The 20,466-nt window shown below is 40.0% G+C and overlaps 2 protein-coding genes across 5 annotated transcripts in view; one reads left to right on the top strand and one right to left on the bottom strand.

Annotated features, from left to right (window-relative positions):
* Window positions 1-463: 463 nt before the first annotated feature.
* On the top strand, window positions 464-10,913 carry ctsz (cathepsin Z). Its single transcript, XM_060919067.1, has 6 exons — window positions 464-645; window positions 1,489-1,652; window positions 2,012-2,191; window positions 2,821-2,971; window positions 6,848-7,013; window positions 10,290-10,913. The coding sequence occupies exons 1-6, from the start codon at window positions 524-526 to the stop codon at window positions 10,416-10,418; spliced, it is 912 nt and encodes a 303-aa protein (XP_060775050.1). The 5' UTR covers window positions 464-523; the 3' UTR covers window positions 10,419-10,913.
* The window catches only part of nelfcd (negative elongation factor complex member C/D), a 159,327-nt gene continuing 149,374 nt past the window's right edge, over window positions 10,514-20,466 (bottom strand). For 3 of the 4 annotated variants that reach the window (XM_060919066.1, XM_060919063.1, XM_060919065.1), the window contains exons 13-14: window positions 14,228-14,368; window positions 11,712-11,894 (exon numbers count right to left, since the gene is read on the bottom strand). In XM_060919066.1, the coding sequence (XP_060775049.1) occupies window positions 11,727-11,894; window positions 14,228-14,368 (309 nt within the window). In that variant the 3' untranslated portion in view covers window positions 11,712-11,726. Of the gene's footprint in view, window positions 11,280-11,711; window positions 11,895-14,227; window positions 14,369-20,466 lie in introns of those variants that run through there. The other variant, XM_060919064.1, reaches the window with a different exon arrangement.

Below are 20,466 nucleotides of genomic sequence, written 5' to 3'. Positions count from 1 at the left end.
ACACTTAGGATGGGCGGGCCCAGGCTAGATAATTATAGCCGCTGGTCTGTTTTTCAAAAAACAATAACATTTCTCAGTTTCAATATTTGATATGTTGTCTTTGTACTATTTTCAATGAAATATAGCGTTTTCATGATTTGCAAATCATCACATTCTCTTTTCATTTACAGTTTATAGTGTCCCAACTTTTTGGAATTGGGGTTGTATATGAAATTTTACCTTTTAGAATTAAATTACAAAAAAGTGAACTTTTTCACGATACTCCAGTAATTTGAGATGCACTTTTGTGTGTGTGTCTCTCTCTCTCTCTCTCTCTCTCTCTCACACACACACACAATGTTTGTTTTTACATTATTCATAACTCTTGAACATCAGAACAGACATCGCTGAGAAATCAAACAGCTAAAAGACGTTTCGTTGTTATGGTTATATTATCGACAACGCCACGCCCCATTATGTGGCCAAGTGGCGATTGCCATAAAGCTGAATATTCAGCCTGCGCTCATATGACCGTCTTTCGGAAATGATGCTGTGGCCGTTGCTCTTTTATCTGTTTACACCGTCTGGTGTTTTTGCCGGACGATATTTTAACGACAATGAACCGTGTTTCAAACCTCTACCAAGGAGAGGTCGACTGGGAATTAAGTAAGAACGTGTATTTGTTTAATTCATCTTTTAATAGCGAATGTCGAATGACGACGGATATGCGGTGTTAGTTTTGTGCCTGAAGTAAAGTGTCGCTCTGATTTAGTTTGCTGGTGAAAAGTTTTGTTGATGTTCATAATATTATATTTGGTGGATAGACTACTAGAACTGAGCAGCATTAATTTCGCTGCGAGGATGATTAACACAAAGGGACCGCAAACGGTGTAGCATGCTGACATTTTAGTTAGACTATGAACTCTGAAAACCATTCATTGTGGAGTGCCTTTAAAAGTCACGCTTATTCGAGATAATATATTCTCAGTAGAGGCAATGAGCTGTGTAAAACCTGCGCGCAGTTTGTCATAAATTATTGTAGTTTCTCTCTGAAAGGTAAGGAAAAGGGAGAACATAAAACATCCCTGAAGCAAAGCAGCAAAGTATGCGATTTTAATATTCACTTGAAAGCTGAAGCGATTAGGCTGATAAAATACCATACATAGGGGATCACATTTCAAAATGGGTAAACATATGATACGCTGTGTCATACATTTTCTCTTTGAAGCCGTTTTATTTTATTTTTTAATTTCCCTCCTTGTTCAGTTGTTACATAGTGCAACTTGCTTTACTTCCTTCCTTTACTTCCTTATCTGGATCATGACCTGTTCGAAGATTTAGTGTGGCTTGTCAGCTTATTGACGAGTTCTCATGATATTTGAGATATTTGTTTACATAAATTGACAAACTTATTATATAAAACTTTTGACTCCCTATTTCTTGGGTTGTGGGGTTTTCCCCTGTTCTGTTTTGAGTTTGTGCCAGATTGAAATGGATAAATTTTCTCAGGACTGTGCCACGTTTTCATGAATATATGAACGTTGTGGAGCTGCCTACAGCCTGGGACTGGAGAAATGTCAACGGGACCAATTTTGTCAGTACTACTCGCAATCAGCACATCCCCCAGTACTGTGGATCCTGTTGGGCTCACGGTAGCACAAGCGCACTTGCAGGTACACTCATATGATGGAGGGGGGGAAATGGAATTTTATTTACATTTTGTTTGTTACATAAGATTCATGGAATATATTTTCACCATCTTCTCATGACTCATGGGGGTGGGGATTCTTTACTGTGATAAGTCATTCAACACATGACTTGCACCTGATCTGACATTTCCACATACTGCGTGAACAAGGAAGTGGTAAAGAAACCAGTTGATCATGTGACCATATCAAGCCATTTTGTATAAGAGGAAAAAAAATGAGTGGATGTCTGAGCTGGAAAGGTTCTGCAGTACAATGCTAATAAAGGCTTCTATACTCTTCGTATTGCTGATTCTATAAAATATTGTCTGTGATATTTAATATAGATCGCATTAACATCAAGAGGAAGGGAGCATGGCCATCTGCATATCTCTCAGTCCAGAATGTTATTGATTGTGGGCAAGCTGGGTCCTGCCATGGGGGTGATCATTCAGGTGTGTGGGAGTATGCCAACCGCCATGGCATCCCTGATGAAACGTGCAACAACTACCAGGCCAAAGACCAAAGTAAGATTTGAAATAGAAACAAACATAAATATGTAGGCATACAGTATGGCAAATTTCAAAATTGATACAATAAGCTGTTAATATGTTGCTCATATATCTGAAATTGGAATGAAATTGGTCTTAAACAATGCATGACTATGTTTATGGTATGGTTAATTGATTTGGACAATTTTATAGCTGTATGGTGAAGTACAATAAGTTCCAGAATTATTGGCACTCATCAAAACTTCTCAAAATGCATTTTTAACAAAATCCAGATGTCCCTATATTATAACATTGTAAATTAATATCCAATCAGTTATTTTTTTTTAATTAAGGTCAGCACATGTCCCCCCCCCCCATTTAATTTGTGTATTCTAAAATCTTTTCCATGTTGATGACTGACTAGGGGAATTTGGCTGTCACTTTTTTTTTAAATATCCCAGTCAAACAGGAAGACACAGAGTAGTTGAACTTTGTAAAATGGGAACATCCTACTTTTTCATGCTTTTATTTGTTGATCTGTAAAAATATTGTGCACACCTGACCATCACACCCATGATCAGGTGTCTACATACTTTTGGCCAGAGTGTATTTACAGTGTAAGATTAAAGGGAATAACCTCTCTTCTGTGACATGCATGCTTTCAGAATGCAAGCCATTTAATGAGTGTGGCACATGCACTACATTTGGCCAGTGCAATGTTGTGAAGAATTACACTCTCTGGAAGGTTGGAGACTATGGATCCATCAGTGGCCGGGAGAAGATGAAAGCCGAGATTTATTCTGGGGGACCCATCAGGTACATGAAAGGAAATGTGACCAGAAAGATTTATCCTTTGCCTTGTTTTTTTTTTAAACTCTGTTTGCCTTCAGTTTGCATACAAAAACCAGTGTGGATGTATTATTCAGACTTTGATCACCTGATCATGCACACTTGGTTCCTCTTTAAGGTTCAACATTTCGGCACACAAGCCTACAGTAGAATCAAATGCTATTTACTATGAATCAGCAGTGAAAATAGTGGCTCTGTTATGCAGTGAAGGGTATTTTCCTGGTGGGGATTGCATCCATTTGTCCCCATACTGGGTAGAGTGTTTATGAATCCATACAATACTGACTGGTTATCCAATGATGAAACATTATCCTGGTGGGAGTGGCAGAGGCTCCAACTTGGGAAATTGCAAAGAGGGAGATTCTCCCTCTCTGCAAGTAGCTCGGAGGGAGACAAGTTTGAGCGATATATATACTTTAATATGCCTAAAGTCAATGTTAATGTCAATAATGACTATTATAAATTGCCAATGGTAGACCCTCTGATGGCGGCACGGTGGTGTAGTGGTTAGTGCTGTTGCCTCACAGCAAGAAGGTCCGGGTTTGAGCCCTGTGGCCGGCGAGGGCCTTTCTGTGTGGGTTTCCTCCGGGTGCTCTGGTTTCCCCCACAGTCCAAAGACATGCAGGTTAGGTTAACTGGTGACTCTAAATTGACCGTAGGTGTGAGTGTGAAATGGTTTTCTGTGTCAGCCCTGTGATGACCTGGTGACTTGTCTAGGGTGTTCCCCGCCTTTTGCCCGTAGTCAGCTGGGATAGGCTCCAGCTTGCCTGCGACCCTGTAGAACAGGATAAAGCGGCTAGAGAGAATGAGATGAGACCCTCTGATGATAATTTTCTCCTAATATTCTAAGTTAGTAAAAGTCAGACAAAAAAAGTCAGACAAGTGCGTTAGAATCTAACGTCTGGTCTGGTGATCTAGCCTTGTCAGATATAGGGTCGTCTTGCTGCCATCCAAAATAGTCCACCATTCGTCCCTGGCGACCATCGCGATGGGCGATCCAAACTTTATCTTGGTGATTTTCTGATATTTTTTTCTTTGTAGTTTGGCTTTCGCCATTTCCACCAATGGAACTTCATTTCATTATTTCATTCAAGAAACAAACAAAAGGAACTCGCACACCTATATGCCGATTGTAATAATGTACTTTAATTACATATTAAAACAACCAAAAAAGTGCTACCCAAGTGAAAGACCAAAACGTTTGCACCTTTCACTTGGGTAGCACTTTTTTGGTTGTTTTAATATGTAATTAAAGTACATTATTACATCGGCATATAGGTGTGCGAGTTACTTTTGTTTGTTTCTAATTATTCTATTGGAACTTACGCACCCACCAGGTATCAAATTTAAAGGCGCGGCACATTATTTCATTCAAGAGAACATAAAGTTAAAGACGAGCAGGCAATAAATGCAGACGAAATGCAGACGTGAAAAAACAAACAAAATGGTTGAGTGTTGCGGGTTTTCTCATTCTCTCGCGTGTATCATTAATAGCGCCATCTGTGTGCTTTATCGGTAACTGCTAAGACATTAGGTGGCTCAAGTGTGTACCCTGCAACATACAGAATTCCGCTCGATTCATATGCGCACTTGATCTGCGTGCGCATGCCTCCGGCATTCACTCCAATCCACCTGTTACGCCGATCGGTGTACCGACCGGGGAATCGGTATATACCGCGGGGTACATACTTGAGTCCACCCATACAATGTCAGACACACGAAAAGCGGAAAGTCAACTATGAATTTTCGTCAACATGAACGTATTAAGTTCAGGGCTGTAGCCAGCATTTTAAAATTACCGAGGTCTGTGATGCGCACGCAAAGTGCGCGCTGAAAAATGTAACATTTAAATGAGAGGGGTGAATTACACGTCACACAAGAGAGCTATTCCTGAAATTACTTTTAATGGTGTTTGAACTGAATATCATCAGTTTTGAAAACAAAAAAATCATGTCTGTGGCAAGAGTAAGAATAATTTAAGCTTGTTTAATGGTTTGATCTGGCCCAAGCAATGAGGACAAAACTGCGCTGCTTCGAAAATGTAAATTTAACAGCTTCATGAAAAGCGTTGATGATTACCATGAAAAAACCGTGTCTACTGCACTGCGTTCCTCCCCCGAGTCGCGCACTCATTCATTTTTGTTCTTGGTCTCAGAGCCACGCACACGAAACGGACACAGAAGACAGAATCAACGTTTAATATAATTAACAATGCACTTTTTACGGAGACTTTTTAATGTTATTCTTTATTTTTTTATCCAGTTGAATATTTAGTGTACAAATGTATTTTCAGCTCCTAAAAATGACCGAGGTCTGGACCTCGGTGGCCTCATAGCTGGCTACAGCCATGATCAAGTTTATATATTTTTTTAACTAATCATGTGTAGTAGGGGCGGGCAGGAGATTTTTATGTTGTCAGCGGGAGGTCAGGAGGATTTTCTAAATGTTCCCTAAAGCAGGAGATCTTGGAGTGGTCTCTTCAAGGTTGACAGTACGCCCACTAGGGGTCACTGAATGGCTTGCTGAAAATTATGTAAATCATGTTTTGATCTTCACACTCACCAGGTCTCAGCCCACTTGAACACCTAAGGGAGATTTTTGACCATTGTGTTAAACAGCTGAAATGCCATTATCAAAACAACTCTGGTATTATATTTTGGAAGAATGGTGTTCGCCCTTCCAGTACAGTTCCAGAGACTTGTAGACTCTGTCAAGGTGTACTGAAGCTGTTCTAGTGGCTCATTGTGGCCAAACACCTTAGGAACCTTTAAGTTGTTGGAGTTTTTGTTTTAAATTTTCACTTTTTTTTTTAATGGAAAGTTAGAAATAAAATACGAAAGCCGCAATCTGAATGTGCATATGCAAGTAACAAATGCATTTAATTTATACAGGTGATAACTGCTCCTGGCATTCCTTAGCCAAATGTTCTTTATATAAGAAAAGGGTGGTGGTGGGGCTGCGGCAGCTAAAGAATGTCTAGTTCATATGTACCCAATATAATAATGATTGTGGTGGGGGAAGAGAGCACCCTGGTGAGTAATGCACAAGTACAAAAGGTGATGTACGATAAGCGGAATCTGGGTTGTGCTGGCTGTGCATGATTTAAAGTGAAAAAGCAAGTGCTGTATAGATGTGGTAAGGGGTTTATAATGGTCATTTAAGGTGTTGGTAAACTGAATGGTGTGGGGTAATTTTTAGTTATTAAAATACTTTCTCTGAGCTGAAAGTACCATCTGTCTAGCTGGGCAACTGGTCAGCTTCAGTTCTGTGAACATGTCAAAAACTTTGTCCATTCTTGAATCCGATTTTGATATGAAGTCTCTTACCCAAAGGAAATAGAATGTGAGTGGGATCCTTCAAAATGGGTTCTCCATGTTGTTTGTGCACCAGTTTAGATGGGATGGGATCACATCTGATCTGTAAAATAGTTTTGTATTGCCTTATGATTATGTAGCATAAAACCATTTGTAGCTTTAGCAAGAGTGCTCTGAGAGCACAGTATCCCCCACTGGCAATTATGCCATAACTCTGATAAAATGCAACTGAATTGAATGAAACTGCAACATGTGTATTACCAACATATAACAAAGAATCCTGTCAAGTTTTGTGAAATTCCTCCAAAAATTGTGGGAGGAGTTGATTTCAGAAAGTGAGTACCCTTCCCAGGACGGATGGACATCACCACGACATAATCCCCCTTCGGGCCTTTCGGCCAGCGGGGGATAAAAACTAGAACTATACAAAGCCAAACCTATATTTTTGTATTTGAATTAATTTGGGGGAAACTATGGTTTCCCGTTATTATTACTAACATCATAATTGGTCAATTTGTTTTGCTTATAGTTGTGGAATAATGGCTACTGACCAACTGGATGCATACACTGGGGGTGTATACTCTGAATATGTACAGGATCCTTTTATTAACCACATTGTGTCTGTGGCTGGCTGGGGTGTTGATGAGAATGGAGTGGAGTACTGGATTGTTCGTAACTCCTGGGGTGAGCCATGGGTAAGTGTGATGTGATGAGTACACTTTTTTTTTTTCACCTTGTACTGTAAAATTTGATTCTGAATTATATCTAATGGTAACAGACTTTTAAACCACAAATCATGGCCAGAGCTTGTCTTTTATAGCCTATGAATGTCTTTTATAGCTTAATTGTAAACTAGCCATATATCAAATTCTAAAGCGTGATAGTCATATGGCTTCTTTTTCATAATGCACATTGAGTGGTGACTGTCTGTAGGCTTGCTGTAGATCGTTTAAGTATTTAAAGGTTGTCTCAAAGTTATGCATAGTGAAATGTTTGACATGGGGGTAATGGAAAAATAACTGAACACTTTATTAGAAACACCTGTATATCTGCTCATTCATACAATCATCTGATCAGCCAATTGCGTTGCAACAGCACAATGCATAAAATCATGCAGATACAAGCCAGCAGTTTCAGACAATGTTCACCTAAACCATCGATGTGTGTGTGGGGGGGGGAAGAAATGTGATCTCCATGATTTTGACTGTGGCATGATTGTTGGTGCCAGAGGGGCTTGTTTGAGTATTTCTAGAATTCCTGATCTCCTGCGATTTTCACATACAACGGTCTTTTATTTTGAATAGTGCAATAAAGAAAATATCCAGTGAGCGGTAGGATGGAAAGGATGAAAATGCCTTGAGTAAGTTTAACAGTGAATGGGCAGGCTGGTTTGAGCTGACAGAAAGGCTATAGTAATGCCACTATATTTGTGGTGATCAGAAAAGCATCTCAGAAATGCACATCAAAGCTTGAGGTGGATGGGCTATAATAGCAGAAGACTACAGTCATTCCACTTCTGTGGGCCAAGAACAGAAAACTGAGCATTATTTGGTGGGCGCAGGTTCACCAAAACTAGAGGCACACAGAAGGTAGGGTCAGAATTTAGCACCAGCATCATGAATCCATAGACCTAACCTGCCTTGTGTCAACAGTCCAGGCTGATGGAGGCGGGGTAATGGAATGAGGAATGTTTTCTTGGCACACTTTGGGCTTGTTAATACCAATCATTGCATGAATGTCAAAGCCTGTTTGAGTGCTGTTGTTGACTATGTGCATTCCTTCATGGCTACAATTTACCCATCTTCTAATGATTACTTCCAGCATGATGATGCAGCATGGTCACAAAAAAGTAATCTTAAACTGGTTTCATGAATGTTACGGTAAATTCAGTGGTGTTCTGTAGCCTTCCCAAGTAAGTGAATCTAAATCCAATTGAATACCTTTGTGATATGACACAAGGGAGATTTGCAGCATGAAGGTGCACCTGAAAAATCTGTAGTAATTATGTAATCCTGTCCATGTCGACCAGAAATTCCAAGGAATGTTTCAAACTTCTTGTGCAAATCATGTCATGAAGAAGTCAGGCTGTTTTACATGTAAAGGGAAGCCCTACTGTGCCCTTGTATTATGTTCATCAAGTAATTGAAGAAGAAACCTTTATTTGTCACATGCACAGTGAAATTCATCCTCTGCATTTAACCTATTTGAAGCAGTGAACGCGCGCGCGCACACTCAGAGCAGTGGGCAGCCACACTACAGCGCCCGGGGAGCAGTCAGGGGTTAGGTACCTTGCTCAAGGGCACCTCAGCCCAAGGCCACGTTAACCTAATTGCATGTCTTTGGACTGTGAGTTATAGATGTAATAAAAATATAAGCATAAGAAAGTAAAATAGAAGAAATACAGTAACTGTAATATCATAAATGAGCGTTACAGAGAAGGCAGTAACAGTGGGAGAAAGAATGGGATACTGTGCCATGTGATAACTGTTGTGGTATACAATAAGCCTAGTGAAAACATGTACAGGTGGCAGGTAGACAGTCTAAATGGATCCTAGGCCTGTAGATAAAAGCTCCTCCTGAGGCTTTCAGCATGGGTTATGGGTGTTTGCCTGATTTTTGTAGGTGCTAAAATAGGCAATTGGACTTGCTTGAAATTCTTTAAGACATTTCACCTCTCATCCAAAAGGCTTCTTCAGTTCTGTCTCTCAAAATAGCTGCAAATGCGTCGCTGATGTCGCAAAGCCGTCATGAACCCTACTCAAGTCAGTTTCCATGAGGCTTCCTCTACTTCCCTGCCTGCTGAGGGAAAGCCGGGCTGTGACAGCCTGCAACTAGTTGGAGACACAATTGCGGTAAAATATGCGAATATCAATTCAGTGTGATTCCAAGTGAAAATTGTCGCTAATTCGCATATTTTATCGCAATTGTCTCCAACTAGTCATGGGCTGTTGCAGCCCAGTGAGATACTACCCGTAATTGCAGCAGAAGGTGGCTCTACAAATCAAATGGTGATAGCTCCCAAAAAATCCATTTTAATTCGACCCTGTAATGGGACAAACACCAAGGGGGATGAATACTTTTACAAGACACTGTATGCTATAAAAAATTAGTGTTAACATTTGTAAAAAGTTTAAAACCAATTTAATTGGTTTAAACACCACATAATCCACAAGTGAAAATGTTCTTGTAGACTCCTCTTTCGTTTGAGACCATGTTCAGTCATTTTTAACCCATGAGGCTGTCCAACAAACTTTGTCCAAAGTAGCAGGAATGGCATTTGTTGATGTATTGCAGTGAATGGCCGGTGTTCAAACAACGTAGTCAAGCCCACTGAAGTAGAAACTGGAAGGTGTTCAAACGGGGTTTTACAGTAACCACCAGGCATTTGGCAACTTTAGATGGAAATAAACTTTTTTTTTTTTAAATATAAATTTAGTGGGACTATTGTTTGTAACAGTTTGGTTTGACCCTTCTTTCATGGGCCAAGTTAATCAATTGAATCTTCATTCAGTAAATTCCCCTACAGAATTCTCCAATCACTGAATTTTTCCCTTTACACTTGCACGAGAAATTTGCTTCACTACTTGTATTGGTCACAAGGTCCTGTTTTTACATTTGTTTAAATCAAATTGCTGCCTGTGACTGGAACATACTTGTCAGGAATTATCTGCTTGCCTGTATTTGTAGGATGAGGCAAGACAATTAATATGAACATTCTGACAAAGTTCTTACATTTTATAAAACATTTTTATTGGACTCTCATGCATTTCAAAAAGTTGACAAGTGTTGTAAGCAGAATACTCATAATCGGTTCATTTTAATTTAAGTCTATAGGTAAACCATTTAATCTTTGTTTGCATCAGTCTTAGCCCTCTGGTCAGAATTCAAAGAAGAGCTGAGTGTTCAGGCCCAAAGATATGGAATGATGCCATTTTGAAATGTTTACTTTGATCTATTATTCCTTTGTACAGGGTGAGAAGGGCTGGTTAAAGATTGTGACTAGTGCTTATAAAGGTGGCAGTGGGAGCCATTATAACCTGGCACTTGAAGAAGACTGCATGTATGGGGACCCTGTCTTGCCAGAAAAATACACACATTGATCTGGAGAACAGCGGAAGCACCCAGATTTGATTTTGCCTGCAACAGTTAACTAAATCTACTTAATTCAATTGATTTTAGGCATTGAATGTCTGTGTACCTACTGACATTACTGCAAACGACTGTGCTGTCTTTTTTTTTTAATGTAGTAAAATTAACCATACACCAATTATGCTACAGCTATATCAACATGACTTTCAAATTTTTTTTCAATTGACCACTGTAGAATATTGCATGTTCAACATGGTCCCGAGAAGTGATTTTAAATACAGATGCACTAAACTGTTTACACAAGTTGTAGATTCATATGTTTTAACAATCACACTTTACTTTCTTACATAATTGAGTCCAGGTTTTGCTTCTTTACTACTGCCAGCATTTGCCCAATAATCTCTCTGCTACTTCACAGCAACCTGAGGACATGTTTTTTTTTGTTTGTTTGTTTTTTTTGATTGAAAAAAGGTCATCATAGAAAATAAATGGGATGATCAAAATGGGTACAGTGTATTCTTGCCACAAAGCACATTTCAATAACAAAATGTTAACTTTTAAAATAACTTGCATTGTTTCACAAATTTCCTGGGTAAAACACCTAGATTAACATCAGCTCTACTATCCATAAAGTCATCTTCAGTAGGCTCTGAAAAGTAAACGGTGGCCCTATTAAAGTAATTGCTATGCCAAGTTTGAATGCAGTTAGCTTTTATTCTAAACTCCATATGTCGATGCAGGTGAGCTTTCACTGGCTTTTGATTGGACATTATAATCCTGGTCTTCCTGGCATAAAACATCTGCAAAATTTCTGCAGGGTAGAAGTGTTGACTGGTCTCAGTTCATCATGATGAAATTGGATTTGCAATGTGCTAAAAAGAAATGGAATTAAAGCACAAGCTTTAATTAAAAAGTACAACATTTGTCATAAAATGTGTCTGAATAAGACTGGAAAAAGGTATCAAATGTGATCAGACACCAAACCAAATGTTTCAGGCTAGTAGCATTCATTCAGTTTCAGTCAATATCAGACTGCTACATTCTTGTTTTAGGGATTAAATACTATAAAAGGCAGCAATTCCTGCACAGCTGACCCAATATTTAACATGCTTGCTGTCCTTCAAGTCTGAAGGTCTGAGTACGCTTAATACAATTCCATTGTACCAGCTAATGGAGAGTTGTGCTTGGCAAGATGCACAAATGCACAGGCTCACTTTAGGCAAGTTGTCAGAAGCCATTACAATTTTATATTAAAAAAAAAAAAAGCAACATTTCTTCCAATACCAGAACCACATTTGGAAGGTTATTTAGATATTACACTATTCAAAGCTTTTGAACATGACTGTAGTTAACTCACCAATGAATTCAGTCACAGGATCATGCTCTCCTTCAGTGCGGATGGTCCCAGCTATGCTGTCGTTCTCCAGGATTGGTAAAAACAGCTGAACAAAGTCAGAGGTATATGGTGGAGTGATCACATCCAGAACCTTATGGGGGGAGGCAGGTAAAAAATATTTGCTTCGATTTTAAATAAAAATGTAATTTAAATTAAAACCACTTACATGGAGCACTTGGTTTGATACAATGACAGCTTAGTATTGAAAAAGTCAAAGCAAAATCAGTGTGACACTGATATACAACCCCAAATCAGAAAAAGTTAGGATGGTATGCTGAAATTGAAAATAAAACTGAAAATTTGTAAATAATCTTTGTCCTGTATTGCACTCAAAACAATACAACAGCACATTATTTGATGTTTTACCTCATGAATTTTGTGTTTCAAAATAAACATTTCAATTTTGATTCTTGCAACACACTTTTTTTTTTTTTTAAAGTTGGGATGGTAAAGTATTCCTTGTTGCCATTCCTTCCTATTCTTCCTGCAAACAGGACTTAAGGTGTGCAACAGTATGGAGTCGTCGTCTTATTTTTTGTTTCAAAATTCACCACACAGAGGGGACAAGCACCCTCTTCTTCCACAGTCATGGCTTTGTAAAGTATGCATAATGGTTTTGCATTGTCTTGTTGAAATATCCTTGGAAAAGGATGTATTAACTTAAATTAAAACCACTTACACGGAGCATTTGTCTTGATATAATGACGACTTAATACTGAAAAATCCAAAGCAACATATGTTGCTCCAAAATCTCAATGTACTTTTCTGCATTAATGCTGCAATCATAGAAGTGTAAGTCACCTTTGCCAAGTTCATGGACACAACCCCATACCATGACATACCCTGGTATTTAGACTTGTTGCTGGTAACAATCCTGATGATCCTTTTCATCTTCGAGCCGGCACACACATTTCTTCCAAAAAAGACATGGAATACTGATTCGTCAGTATGCCACTGTGTGATGGTCCATCCCAGATGCCTCTGAGCCCAGAGAAGTCAACAGCATTTCTGAACACAGTTAACATAAGCCTTACTTTTTCACAGTAAAGTTTTAACTGGCATTTGTGGATGTAACTCCATATCGTAGTGCTTGACAAAAGATTTGCCATAGTAATTCCAAGCCCATGTGATTATATCAGCCATAGATATTCTTGATGCAGTGTTGTCTGAGGAATCAAAGATCATGGGTATTCAAGCTTAAGCTTGTGCCCTTACCAAATGCTCCAGATTCCTTGAATCATTTAATGATGATATGCACCATAGAGGATGAAACATCCAAATCCCTTCCTATCTTTCTTTGAGGAACATTATTTTTAAACGCCATTTTTTTTCTTAGGCATTTGTGGACAAACTGGAGATACCTCAGCCCATCTTTGCTCCTCAAAGACAAGGCCCTTCTTGGGTACTTTCTTTTTGGACAAAATCATGATTACAATCACCTGGTGACATCACCTCTTTCAAATCACATCATTATTTAACTGTTTTACCTCATCCCAACTTTTTTGGAATGTGTTGCAGGCCTGAAATGCAGGAATGAATGTATCCTGATCAGCCATAAAATTAAAAATACTGACAGGTAAAGTGAATTACATTGATTATATTGTTACAATAGCACATGTCCAGGGATGGGATATATGAGGCAACAAGAGAACAGTCAGTTCTCAAAGGTGATGTGTTGGAAGGAGGAAAAAAATGGGAAAGTGCAAGGATCTGAGCAACTTTGAAAGGAGCCAAATTGTGATGGCTAGATGATGCCTATAAATCACTTCTTACACCCGTATTGAGCAAAAAAGCATCAGAGCATGTACAAAACTTTCAGCAGTTTGTGACACAGTCGCTCTTCTGTGAGATTGGACCGTATGGACTTGCCTTTGTGCCCCATGTGAACCAGTGACAGGGTCATGGTCAGCCTTGGTTGACCATGACCCTGTCGCTGGTTCCTTCCTTCAATCATTTTTGGGAGGTACTAATCACCGCATACCAGGAACATCCCACAAGATGTGCCATTTTGGAGATGCTCAGATCCAGTCATCTAGCATCACAATTTGGCCCTTGTCAAAGTCGCTCAAATCCTTATGCCTGCCCATTTTTTCTACTTCCAACACGTCAACTTCAAGAACTGACTGTTCTCTTGCTGCCTAATATATCCCACCCTTTGACAGGTGCCACTGTAACAATATAATCAATGTAATTCACTTTACCTGTTAGTGCTTTTAATTTTATGGTTCATCGGTATACATTAATAAATGAAATGTTGACTTGACAAAACATTAAATATCTTGGGTTCATACTGTCTGTAATGAAATATAAATAAAAGTACATTTAGAATCCATGGTTTTCTTTTTTTAATTTGCATTTTCATTAATGTTCTATCTTTTTTTCTGATTTTGGGTTGTAAAAACTCACCAAATTATTAAGCCTCACCTCTGTTACAAAATATCTGATGAGCGAGATGTCTGTATTAAGTTTCTCCAGGCATTTACGCATGTAGCTGACAACTGGCAGGACATAACCTCGACTTAAAAGGTGAACCATGCGGTCAAGCAAAGTCTTCTTCAGCTCCAGCTAAGAACATATCCACAAACATGAAATCAAAATGTATGCACATCTCAATACACACTATTAAACAAAGGAAAAAACTGTTTATTAGCCTAACAGTGAAGCAGAATTAGCAGTACTTGTTTCTAAGATTGCTGCAAGTATATACTCAAAGTCCACTTGATTAAGAACACCTGTAGACCTGCACATTTATGTCGGGATCTAAATCAGCCAATCATATGGCAGCAGCACAATTCACAAAATTATGCAGATGCAGGTTAAAAGCTATAGGTAATGTTCACATCAAATATTAGAATGAAGAAAAAGTGTGATCTCTGTGACTTTGATTATGGCATGGGTATTGATACCAGATGGGCTGGTTTAAAAGTATTTTAGAAACTGCTGATCTCCCGGGATTTTCTCACACACACACACACACACACACACACACACACACCCCAGTCTCTAGCATTTACACAGAATGGTGTGAAAAACAAAATACTGAGTGAGTGACCGTTCTGTAGGTGGAATTTCTACATAGGAATAACATCCATGAACTGTATTAGTCAGGATTTAGACCTCATCATAGCACAGAGACAGCACTGGTTAAAGTAGAAAATGACCTACTGTTGGCATGTGATTAGTCTTCTGTCTCCCTGCTTGTATTACTTAGTGCAGGCTTTGACATCATTGATCATTCCATTCTCCTGGATAGAATCGAAAATGTTGTGGGAGTCAAGGGAATGGCCCTCTCCTGGCTCAGGTCTTATTTAAATGATCACTATCAGTTTGTTGATGTAAATGGTGATTTTTTGATATATACTGAGGTAAAGTTTGGTGTTCCACAAGGTTCTGTCTTAGGCCCACTGCTTTTTTATGTTACCTATGGGTAATACTTGCAAAAGTATTCATCCCCCTTTATGTTTATCCTGTTTTGTTGCATTACAAGCTGGAATTAAAATGGATTTTTGTAGGGTTAGCACCATTTGATTTAAACTACATGCCTACCACTTTAAAGGTGAAAACTGTTGATTTATTGTGAGACAAACAATAATTAAGATGAAAAAACAGAAATCTGGAGTGTGCATAGGTATTCATCCCCTTTCATATGAAACCCCAAAATAAGAGCTGGTTCAACTAATTCACTTCATAAGGTCACATAATTGGGGCGGCACGGTGGTGTAGCGGTTAGCGCTGTCGCCTCACAGCAAGAAGGTCCGGGTTTGAGCCCCGTGGCCGGCGAGGGTCTTTCTGTGTGGAGTTTGCATGTTCTCCCCATGTCCGCGTGGGTTTCCTCCGGGTGCTCCGGTTTCCCCCACAGTCCAAAGACATGCAGGTTAGGTTAACTGGTGACTCTAAATTGACCATAGATGTGAATGTGGGTGTGAATAGTTGTCTGTGTCCATGTGTCAGCCCTGTGACGACCTGGCGACTTGTCCAGGTTGTACTCCGCCTTGCGCCCGTAGTCAGCTGGGATAGGCTCCAGCTTGCCTGCAACCCTGTAGAACAGGATAAAGCAGCTACAGATAATGAGATGAGATGAGAGGTCACATAATTAGTTGATTAAGATCCACCTGTGTGCAATCAAAGTGTCACATGATCTGTCACATGATGTCTGCATAAATCAACCTGTTCTGGAAGGACCCTGACTCTGCAACACTACTAAGCAAGCAACACGAGAACCAAGGAGCACTCCAAACAGGTCAGAGACAAAATTGTGGAGAAGTATAAATCAGGGTTGAGTTATAAAAAAATATCCCAAACTTTGAATATCCCAAGGAGCACCACTAAATCCATTATAGCAAAATGGAAAGAATATGGCACCACTACAAACCTGACAAGACAAGGCTACCCACCAAAACTCACAGAGCAGGCAAGGAGGGCATTAATCAGAGATGCAAATCTTTTTTGGGGAGGCCCCCCCAAAAAAAATAAAATAAAATAAACTCCACCAAAAGATAACATTGAAGGAGCTGCAAAGATCCACAGTGGAGATGGGAGTATCTGTCCATAGGACCACTTTAAGCTGTACACTCCACAGAGCGGGGCTTTATAGAAGAGTAGCCAGGAAAAAAAGCCATTGCTTAAGAAAACACGTTTGGAATTTGCCCAACAGCATGTGGCAGACTCCCCAAACACATTGAAGAAGATTCTCTGGTCAGATGAGACTAAAATTGATCTTTTTGGCCATCACTGGAAATGCCATGTGTGGCACAAACCCAACACCCTGAGAACACTATTCCTACAGTGAAGCATGGTGGTGGCAGCATCACGCTATGGGGATATTTTTCATCTGCAGGGACAGGAAAGCTGGTCAGGACTGAAGGAAAGATGGATGGCACTAAATACAGGGCAATTCTGGAGGAAAACCTGTTTGAGTCAGCCAGAGGTTTGAGAATGGGACAAAGGTTCACGTTCCAGCAGGACAATGATCCTAAACATACTGCTAAAGCTATAGTGGAGTGGTTTAAAGGGAAACATTTCAAGGTCTTGCCTAATCAAAGCCCAGACCTCAATCCAATTGAGAATCTGTGGCATAACTTGAAGACTGCTGTATACCAATGCAATCCATCTAACTTGAAGGAGTTGGAGCAGTTTTGCCTTGAGGAATTGGCAAAAATCCCCATGGCTAGATGTGCTACAGTGGTGCTTGAAAGTTTGTGAACCCTTTAGAATTTTCTATATTTCTGCATAAATATGACCTAAAACATGATCAGATTTTCATACAAGTCCTAAAAGTAGATAAATGGCCCTTTTCCACTACCCTTTTTCAGCTCACTTCAGCTCGCTTCAGCTCACTTCAGCCCGACACGGCTCGCGTTTCGACTGTCTCAAAACAGCACGACTCAGCTCGCTTCAGCCCTGCTTAGCACCCAAAACTCGCACGGTTTTGGAGTGGGGCTGAAGCGAGCCAAACCGAGCTGAGTGAGGCTGGGGGCGTGAGCAGACACTCCCCTGTGCACTGATTGGTGAGGAGGAGTGTCCTCACATGCCCACACACGCCCCGCGAGCACGCTGGGATCTGTAAACACCGTGTGGGTGCAATCAGTTAATTATTGAAATTAAGTGATCAATCTCGTTAAATCAGTCTCATTAAATTTTGAAGGTCAATAATTAAAATGAATCAATCCCATTGAATCGTTTAATTTGACTCGTTTGAATTGAATCATACCATAGAATCAGTCTCATTCAGTGAATCATTTAGTGAATCGTTCAATGAATCATTTAGTGAATCGTTCAATGAATCATTTAGTGAATCGTACCATTAATCCTGGTGCTTAATAATAAATTATCAAACAGCTAAATTATGGTATATTTCCTTATTATTACAATCACTTACCACATTACATAACTTTTATATGCACCCTTTTTGAATTCTTTGAGAAGACTGGGGACTTCAGATATTGTTGTTCACACAAATAAACACAGTTTGTTTAATAAATTAATTTATTATACAAAGATAAAAAGGTAAAATAATAAATCAATATATACAAGCAGTGAGGTGTGTGTGTGTGTGAAGGACTTGACCATGTGTTTAGCCTCGTGTAGCTAACTACACGTGGTGGAGGCCTAGCTTGTTGGTAGCTAAACAAAAGAATGTTATCTAAACAGAACAAAGGATTAGCTCTGTGTTTAGCCTTGTGTTGCTAGTGTGAGTTTGCTAAAGGCCCTATGGCCTAGCTAAAGTGTGTTTGTTAGGCCTGGTGAGGCCTACTGAGCATGTGTTGCTAAAGACAAGGGTATTAGCCGTAGCTAACCAAAAGCTAACTTGTGGATTTCTAGCTGAGGTGTGGTTTATCAGGCCTGATGGCCTGCTGAGCACATGGTAGGCCTTGATTAGCTTTGTGTTGCTAAGTAGACAAAAGGGAAGCTGTAGCTAACCCAGTAGCTCATAACTATACTGAATCCACTGAAATCTTGAGATCAAGATGTATAATAAGAGAACTATATGTTAGTAGTAAAGAAAAGCATGCACAGCCTATCTATTAAAAAAAACAATTGAGAGAACATAGAACAAAATAAATCAACACGCTGCGTGTCTAATAGTGTAATGAATAAACCTGGGTTTAAATTCACACTATTTCAAATAAAAGCAAATTCCTAAGACTATCCTAATTATGCCCAAATGCCAAAATCTTACTTAATCCTGCCTTTAGCAAGATATGAAGAACTATTCGCCGGTGTAGTTTCGGGCCTCGCCATGGGAGCATGTGAGCCGCTCGTGATGGAGGCGTAGAGAACTTTCGGGTCCAGCGGAGCACTTGGGTGGTTCCCGTGGAAAGCAGAGGATTCTTGGTCCGAACCTCAGCGTTCGTGAGGAAAAGTCTCTGATCAGAATAAGATGCACAGCGCTTTTGAGTTAAAAAGGATTCAATCGCTTCTTAACTTTTAACTGCCTGGGCTGCAGTCGTGACGTCACTTCTAATGCAAGTAAACCGGTTGTAACTCAGGTTGAGTTTAAAGATCGCGCGACTCTAGAGTTTACCTTTGCCAAGGGTAAGAAAGAAAATCGCGCTGAGTGATGGATCTTGCAAGAAAGAAGACGTCTTTTTGGGTGGAGAGCGCCTCTTTATACGTCCAGATTCATCGGAAGCCAGACGAGAGAGACAAAGATGGCGGAGCTTCCGCTTGGATTTATGCGTGCATGGCAGACTGACGTAGGTGATCCCGCCCACGCGTGACGTAGGTCACACGGAAGTTGCCTGGGAATTGTAGTTCTGACACAAGATGGCGGCATGATACCTACAACCGTAAACCCGGAAGAAGAATAATTACGAATTATGAGAATTTCTGGAGCCTTATGCGCCTCGCCTCATCTATACGCTCTTGCCAGTATCTGCTGGCGTTGTCGGTGACAATAAGCCACAGCACCAAGACCAGCAACACTAATGACTCCATGTCCTCCATGTTTATTGTTTACTATCCGGGTCGTGAGACTACCGCTTAAAAGATCACTGATGTCACTGTTTGCGCCGCTTAACGACATCACGTGACGTCCACCCACTTTCGCTAACTCCACCCAATGTGTCCACCCACTTCCAGCCAGCACGGTTCAGCGTGGTTGCAGTCGAAATGCAACTTCAATAGCCCCGCTCAGCTCGACTCAGCTCAACTCAGCACGGCACGGCTCAGCCGCGTTTGTAGTGGAAAAGCGGCAAAAGAGAACCCAGTTAAACAAATGAGACAAAAATATTATACTTGGTCATTTATTTATTGAGGAAAATGATCCAATATTACATATGTGAGTGGCAAAAGTATGTGAACCTTTATGTAGTGGAAGTTCATTATGTCTAACTATTAAAGCTATTTTAAGTTCGTTTCTTAAGACAAGGATTTTTAAGATGTTACCTTGTTGACAGTTTCGGCGAGAATCTTCCGCCTTCTTCAAAACAGTCACCAGATGTCGAGTGGTGACGTGCCTTATCAGCTGATGTTACGCTACGGAGGCGTGAACGTCCCACCCAATTTGACAGGTAGTTCAAGCCAAAAGACAAAAAGAGGGATTTGCAATGGGGGACCCGCTATCTGCCACTCTATGCAACTTTTTTATGGAGGATCTGGAAACCCGAGCCATAGAAACAGCACCGGACAACTGCAAACCCATTTTCTGGAAAAGATACGTTGATGACATTCTTGAAATAACCAAAACAGGCCACACACAACAACTCACGGATCATCTAAACTCCATAGACAAGACAGGTAAAATCAAATTCACACACGAAGAGGAAACGGACAAGACAATAGCTTTTTTGGACCTAAAAATACACCACACAGAAGAAGGTAACATTAGAATTACAACATACAGAAAACCTACACACACCGACCAATATCTTCTCTGGACATCTGAACATCCCATCGCACACAAAATGTCAGTAATCAGAACACTATACGACCGAACACAGAACATCACGGAGGAGAAAGACAGACAGGAGGAGGAACAACACATCCAACAGGCATTAAAAAACTGCCAATATCCACTGTGGGCAATCCGAAAAGGGAAATTACAGACACAAATAAAGGAAAAAAACAAACAAACAAGAAAAAACACCGAAAAAACAAACCGGGGCTTTGTCACACTACCATACATAAAAGGAGTTACAGAACGCATCCAACGATCCATGAGG

Source organism: Neoarius graeffei, chromosome 4 (genome assembly GCF_027579695.1).
Source record: "Neoarius graeffei isolate fNeoGra1 chromosome 4, fNeoGra1.pri, whole genome shotgun sequence".
In the NCBI taxonomy this organism is placed as follows: Eukaryota; Metazoa; Chordata; class Actinopteri; order Siluriformes; family Ariidae; genus Neoarius; species Neoarius graeffei.
This window is presented reverse-complemented; position numbering and strand designations above follow the sequence as displayed.